The 7,268-nt window shown below is 46.3% G+C and overlaps 1 protein-coding gene across 1 annotated transcript; it reads right to left on the bottom strand.

Moving 5' to 3' along the window:
• Positions 1–413: 413 nt before the first annotated feature.
• On the bottom strand, positions 414–5,767 carry LOC115458028 (neurofilament heavy polypeptide-like). Its single transcript, XM_030187794.1, has 2 exons — positions 5,684–5,767; positions 414–1,612 (listed from the first exon to the last, which is right to left on the bottom strand). Exon 2 carries the CDS (start codon positions 1,590–1,592, stop codon positions 993–995), a length of 600 nt encoding a protein of 199 aa, XP_030043654.1. The 5' UTR covers positions 1,593–1,612; positions 5,684–5,767; the 3' UTR covers positions 414–992.
• Between the last annotated feature and the right edge of the window lie 1,501 nt (positions 5,768–7,268).

Below are 7,268 nucleotides of genomic sequence, written 5' to 3'. Positions count from 1 at the left end.
CACCTGACTGGCTTGCCAAGAGGCATATTTTCAAAGCACTTTGGGAGGCTAAGTTCCATAGGTTTCTATGGAACTTTGGGAGGCTAAGTGCTTTGAAAATATGCCTCTTGGGGTCCCCAGGACTGGTTTGGGAACCTCTGCTCTAATCCTACCCTCCTTTAAATGGAAAGCTTTAGGCCATTCTCCAAAAGCTGTGCATATTACCAGCTGGGAAATCTAACAGATCTATGTAGCCAGCATCTAAGGTGCATTTCTAGAGTTTGCTGCAGAATCCAGTAGGGGTCATGGTGTAGGGCACAATTTCCTGCTGATATATGGATAATAAATTGAGAGAAAACACCTCTGTTAATGCCAGAATAAATCTCAATGCTGACACACAAGTCACAGACAGAAATGAGACCCAAGTGGAAAGATATCTTTTCAATGCTTTATTGAGTAATTCTTTACAGTTGTAGCTTTTCTCTCAGAGGTCAACAGTGGAGCATCACTGTTCATTCAGTTTACAGCATTCTTTTGGTTTAAGCAAGATTACACAAAGGCTTCAGTGAGCTAAGTGATAATGTGTCCATCAGTGGAGAGGGATCAGAGGAGCAGGAGAGATTTCCAGATCTAGTTACATTTCATGCCAACATGCGTGGATATGTTCTCTGGCTGTCGTGTTGAATCGCATTAGAGAACTTGGGTGGAAGCTTGAGTTTCTCCTCTTCTCCTCAACCTGCCATCAACTCCACCTCTCCCTCTTCCCCATTCTACCTTCACCGGGGAGGTGTGTGTGTGCGGGGGGGGGGGGGGGGGAAGACAGGCTGTTGGGGAGTTTTGGAAGCGGTGTGACAGTAGCTTAAACGCACAGAATCTTTACTGACACTGTTAAGGAGATAAAGCAATGGGCAGAGCTGGGGAGCATCCAAGGTGTTTGGTTTGTCCATGTGCTAGAAAGATCTTCTAAGTAACTGAGCACATGGCTGGGGCTCCCTGGGCTTTGCAGGAGCTCATTACTTCGAAAGCTGCTTTGACTTTTCTTGACCTGGTTTTGGTTCCTTGGATGGTTCTTGTGGATGTGCTGGAGTAGGAACAGGGTTGCCACATGGAACTTTGGGCTTCTCTGGCACTGGAACCTTAACTAGGTCTTTGGGCTTTTCCTGCACTGGTTTGGGGTTTTTAGATGGCTCTTGATGCTTCTCTGGAACATGAGCAGATTTGCTGCAGGGTGATTTGGGATGTTCTGGTTCCTTCACTGGTTCTTTGGCTTTTTCTTGCACTGGATGTGGGTGCTGCACTGGTTTTGGGTTCTTAGATGGCTCTTGATGCTTCTCTGGAACGGGAGCAGATTTGCTGCAGGGTGATTTGGGATGTTCTGGTTCCTTCACTGGTTCTTTGGCTTTTTCTTGCACTGGATGTGGGTGCTGTACTGGTTTTGGGTTCTTAGATGCCTCTTGTTGCTTCTCTGGAACAGGAGCAGATTTGCTGCAGGGTGATTTGGGCTGTTCTGGTTCCTTCACTGGTTCTTCTTGCACTGGATGTGGGTTCTGCACTGGTTTTGGGTTTTTAGATGCACCTTGGTGCTCCTCTGGGTGGCCGTGGTGGGCTGGCATTTTTCTGGTATATTTCTCGCCTGCAGAGAGTAGGGAAGGAAAGAGGAAGGATACAAGATTATTCTCCCTGTTACAGGGGGCTCTACTCAATCAGTTATTTTACTGGAGAAAATATAAGGTTTCTGTCTTTCAATTCAAGCAAAGGTAGTAGAGAAGGAAAGAAGGAAGGAAGGGAAGAGGAAGGAGAAAGAGGCGGGGAAGGAAAGTGAAAAGTGAGGTGTGAGGAAGAGGACAGAATCGGTAAGAGGTTGGGTGGGGAATTGAGAGAGGGAAGAGGGTACTGAAGAAAAGAGACAGGGACTCTGGAAGATGGAACTAAGGTTGTCAACTTTTTGACAGAAATGTACCTAAAACCTGTCCCATTCCATTCCCCACCCCAAGCCTCTTGCCACACCTACTGTCATTAAGGAAATGGAACTCCTCTCATATGAGGAAATGCTAACGAGGTTAGAGCTCTTCAGCTTGGAAAAGAGACGGATGAGGGGAGATATGATTGAGGTCTATGAAATCCTGAGTGGTATAGAATGAGTAGATCGATTTTTTGCTCATTCCAAAAGTACAAAGACTAGGGGACACTCAAGGAAGTTATATGGAAATATTTTAAAAACAAATAGAAATATTTTTTCATTCAACGAATAGTTATGCTCTGGAAGTCTTTGCCGGAGGATATAGTAACAGCGGTTAGCGTATCTGGGTTTAAAAAAAGGTTTGGACATGTTCCTTGAGGAAAGGTCCATAGTCTGCTATTGAGACAGACATGGGAAGCAACTGCTTGCCCTGGGATTGGTAGCATAGAATGTTGCTTCTATTTGGGATTCCGGAATCTTGATACTCTTAGGGGTTTCTGGAATGTTGGTACTATTTAAAATTCTATATGGAATGTTGCTACTATTTGGGATTCCGGAATCTTGATTCTCTTAGGGGTTCTGGAACGTTTCCACTATTTGGGTATTGCTATTCTTATGTCCTTATGAGCACCCCCAATATTGGGCAAACTCTTTGACAGTGTTCAGTGGAGGTAATTTCCATTTGATCTGGCATCCCCAATTATCTTGAAAAGTTGGCTTCTATACTTAACTGTTGTACCCTTTTGCCACCCCCACCTTACAATCAACTGTCTGCACTAGGATTGCCATCTCAGAAGAATATGTTCTATTATTATTTCTCAATCCCTGTTTGATATTATGACAAACTAAAAGTATATGACAGATTTGATGTCCCCTCAGTAAAGCCTACACACAATCCATTCACTGGAAAACACACTCAGAACCTTACCATACCATAACAGCATTAACTCCTAACACTCAACGAGCACAACCCTAACTGTGAAAAAGTAGCACTGAAAATATTACACCAGACCCTAGATCACCAATACGTCACGTGAAGGGGCATAATCGAACAGGGCGCCCAAGTTTTCCTGGGGCTGTCCTCATAGGATGGCTCCGTGAAGGGGCGGGGAAACCCGTATTATCTTTCGTTTCGATAATACGGTCGGGGATGTCCAAATATCAACATTTAGGTCGACCTTAGAGATGGTCGTCCTTAGAGATGGTCGTCCCCGGTTTTCAGCGATAATGGAAACCAAGGACGTCCATCTCAGAAACGACCAAATCCAAGGCATTTGGTCGTAGGAGGAGCCAGCCACTGGTCCTCCTCGCATGCCAGCACACCAACTTCAGAAACTGCTCCCAGGTGCATAGCTCCCTTACCTTGTGTGCGGAGCCCCCCAACCCCCCCCCCAAAAAAAAACCCACTCCCCACAACTGTACACTACTACCATAGCCCTAAGGGGTGATGGGGGGCACCTACATGTGGGTACAGTGGGTTTCAGGTGGGTTTTGGAGGGCTCACATTTACCACCACAAGTGTAATAGGTAGTTGGGGGGGATGTGCCTGGGTCCGCCTGCCTGAAGTGCACTGCACCCACTAAAAACTGTTCCAGGGACCTGCATACTGCTGTCATGGAGCTGGGTATGACATTTGAGGCTGACAAAAAAAAAAAAAAATTAAGTTTTTTTTTTTTTTTTTTAGGGTGGGAGGGGGTTGGTGACCACTGGGGGGGGAGTAAGGGGAGGTCATGCCCAATTCCCTCCGGTGTCATCTGGTCAGTTCGGGCACCTTTTTGAGGCTTGGTCGCAAGAAAAAATGGACCAAGTAAAGTCGTCAAAGTGCTCGTCAGGGACGCCCTTCTTTTTTCCATTATCAGCCGATGATGGCCATCTCTTAAGCACGCCCCAGTCCCGCCTTCGCTACGCTGCTGACATGCCCCCGTGAACTTTGGTTGTCTCCGCGACGGAAAGCAGTTGAGGATGCCAAAAATCGGCTTTCGATTATACCAATTTGGGCGACCCTGAGAGAAGGACGCCCATCTCCCGATTTGTGTCGGAAGATGGGCGCCCTTCTCTTTCGAAAATAAGCCTGCTAGTGAGATAACAAACGGGACTGCCACAGATCTACATAGACTCTACATGCTAGCAGAGTACTGTACCTTGGCCACACAGACAAAACACAGCCAAACCCTTCGCAAATATGAAACAAGGGACCATAGATAAGTAATAGAGATTTGAAGGCTAAAAAAACTGTAAACCTCAAGAACGTAGCCTTGCATATACAGCAATACTAGAGAAATAGAAACTAAAATACAAGATATGAGATGCATGTTTCCCAAAGCTGACATGTTTCCATTAATACATTCAAAAAATATTTCTTCTCTCTCAATGTCCACCAACCATCTTGTTCCTATTTGTAATGTCCATCATCTCTTCTCTGTGTGCTTCCTTTTGCTTTCCCCACAATGTTCAGCATTTGCCCTCTTAAAATCTCTATTCTCCCCTTATATTCAGCATCTTCCCTCTATGTCCTTCTGTTGCCATGTCCAGCATCGCCCCTCTGAGTCCTTGTCCTTCCCCTTTTCCAGCATCGCCCTTCTGTGTTCCTGTCCCTATGCTTATTTACTCAATGCCTAGCATCTCTTCTCTGTGATATGTCCCTCCCTCCCGCACCCCGAGTCCAGCCTCTCTCCCTCACTCCCCTGCCCTTCCCTTGCAATCTGAAGTTTTCAGAACTCTTCCTTCATGGGTTTAGCGTCTTTCCTCCTCTCTTACCCTTCCTCATTTCAGTCTCTTTCTCGTTCACCTCTTGCCTCTCTCCGAAGTATATCTTGAGATCCGTTCCTCCTGCCCAGGACCAGCACATCTCCATCTCCCTCCCCCTTCCCTCAGATCAGCACATCCCCAGTACTCCAAACTTGCCTTGAACACTGGCAGGGGCAGAGATTAAGGCAAACTTCCTCTGATCAGCATCGGGGCCTTCCCTTTTTGCCATGTGCCACCAGTGCAGAATCAGGAAGTTGCATCAGAGGAAGTGAGATGTGGTAGAGGGAAGGCTCTGCCTTAATCTCTGCCACTGCCGGTGATGAAGAGAAGTTCAAAGGATGGAGGGGGGTGGGGAGAAGGAGAGGGAGACACTGGCTGAACCCGGTAGGGGGAAGAGAGAAGAACCACGACAAGGAGAAAAATGACATTTCCCTTGCCTGTTTAAGGGATCTGCAAGCAGCTGGCCTGGCTATTGAATAACTTGGTATTTGGAAACCATAAATGAAAAGGGAGAGAAAAAGTAAGAAAGAGAAAAGGGAGCATGGAGAGGAAGAGGGGGAAGGATGAAGGAAGTTGTGATAAAGGCAACTGACTGACATGAAGGAATTCAAAAAAGGTTAGTACAAGTTCCTTGGTGAAAAGCCAATTAAAATAATTTAGTGAGGTACAATTGGGAAAGAAGTTGTTATACCTGGACATCAGCTATGAGAAATATGTCTACTTTTGGGGATCTGCCAAGTATTTGTGACCCGGACTGGCCACTCTCAGAGACAAGTTGTTGGGTCCAGTACACCTTCGGTCTAGGCTTGGACAGATCCTGTGTACAGCACAGCTTGTACCCAGAACCAGCCCAATACTGAGGTAGACTTGTATTAGAAACCAGACTAATAAGGAGGGATCATGACAGAGCACAGCCTGTACACGACTCCATTCTCAGCTTAACCAAAGACTGGAGGATGAAAAACCATTCGTTTATAAGAAATGAGATGTACTTACCGAAGAGATGCTGAAGGAAGAGCTGTCAGCTGGAATATGGAGCCCTGGCACTTGGGGATCTTTTATACAGCCAGGAGGGCTGGTACTGGGGTTGCTTCATGATTCTAGTCCCACATTCCAGCTGTGACTAACGGCAGGAGTTATGACTCCAAATTAATGGTGAGTCATCAATGTGACAATTTGGAAGCATAATTACTCCCAAGTTCATCCTGTGCAATCTAGTCAGAGACAGAGAACTTCCCCAATTTCTGTGCCCCCATCACAGTTCCAGTGTCCCCAGACCCCTGCCAGGCTCAGTCTCAGAGAGAGGTTGTAGGGACAGAGAACTTGTTCGTTTCCTGTGTCCCCTCTAGCTGTGTCCTTTGTCCCCAGACCCCTGCCATGCTCAGTCTCAGAGAGAAGTTGTAGGGACAGAGAACTTGTCCAGTTCCCTTGTCCCCTCTAGCTGTGTCACAGGTCCCCAGACCTCTTGCCAGGACCAGTGTCAGCATTATACATTACTAGAGGCAGTGCCATGCCTTTGTCACCTTTTCTACCTGTTTGACCTCCTTAAGGTCATCAAACACAATTACCCTCCAAGTCTCCCATTGTTCTTTCGTACACAGAAGCACTTCACCCCCTATATTGTACCATGCCCTTGGATTCTTGTAACCATGACCCTGCATTTTGTATCATTAAGTCTTAGTTGCCAATCATTGGATCCTTCTTCAAGATTCACTAGTTCTTTCTTCATGTCATCCACTCCCTCCAGGGTGTGCACCTTATTACAGAGTTTGGTATCATCCGCAAAGAGACAAACATAATCAGACATTCCTTCCGCAATATCACTCATAAGTACATAAGAACATAAGCACTGCCACTCTGGGAAAAGACCAAAGGTCCATCAAGCCCAGCACTCTGTCTCCGACAGCGGCCAATCCAGGCCCCAAGAACCTGGCAAAATCCCAAAATGATCAATGGACTTTTCCTTCAGGAATCTGTCCAGACCCCCTTTAAACTCAGCAAGGCCAGCTGCTGTCACTACCTTCTCCGGCAATGAGTTCCAGAGTCTAACCACGCGCTGAGTAAAGAAAAACTTTCTCCAATTGGTTTTAAACCTACCACATTCTAATTTCATCTTGTGTCCCCTAGATGTTAAAAAGAGCCGGCCCAAGGACCGACCTCTGCGGTACACCACTGATAACATCCCTTTCCTCAGAGCAAGCTCCATTTACCACTACCCTCTGTCTCCTTCCATTTAACCAGTTTTTAATCCAGTCAGTCACTTTAGGTTCCATATCGAGGGCACTCAGTTTATTTATCAGTCACCTACGTGGAACCGTGTCAAAGGCTTTGCTAAAATCCAAGTACATCACATCTAGCACCCCTCCCACATCTAATTGTTTGGTCACCCAGTCAAAGAAATCAATCAGATTTGTCTGACATGACCTGTCTCTAGTGAAATCCTGCTGCCTCAGGTCCTACTGGCCTTTTGATTTGCCTTACAGGATGCATGAGGAGAGACTTGCTGACCTGAACATGTATACCCTGGAGGAAAGGAGAAACAGGGGTGATATGATACAGACGTTCAAATATCTGAAAGATA

This window comes from Microcaecilia unicolor, chromosome 14 (genome assembly GCF_901765095.1).
Source record: "Microcaecilia unicolor chromosome 14, aMicUni1.1, whole genome shotgun sequence".
NCBI lineage: Eukaryota > Metazoa > Chordata > Amphibia > Gymnophiona > Siphonopidae > Microcaecilia > Microcaecilia unicolor.
The sequence above is the reverse complement of the archived record's forward strand: the minus strand, read 5'-3'. Positions and strand labels throughout refer to the sequence as shown.

What these genes read in the sequence shown, in the direction of transcription:
- LOC115458028 (XM_030187794.1), bottom strand. Translation starts at nt 1,592, where the DNA reads ATGCCAGCCCACCACGGCCACCCAGAGGAGCACCAAGGTGCATCTAAA.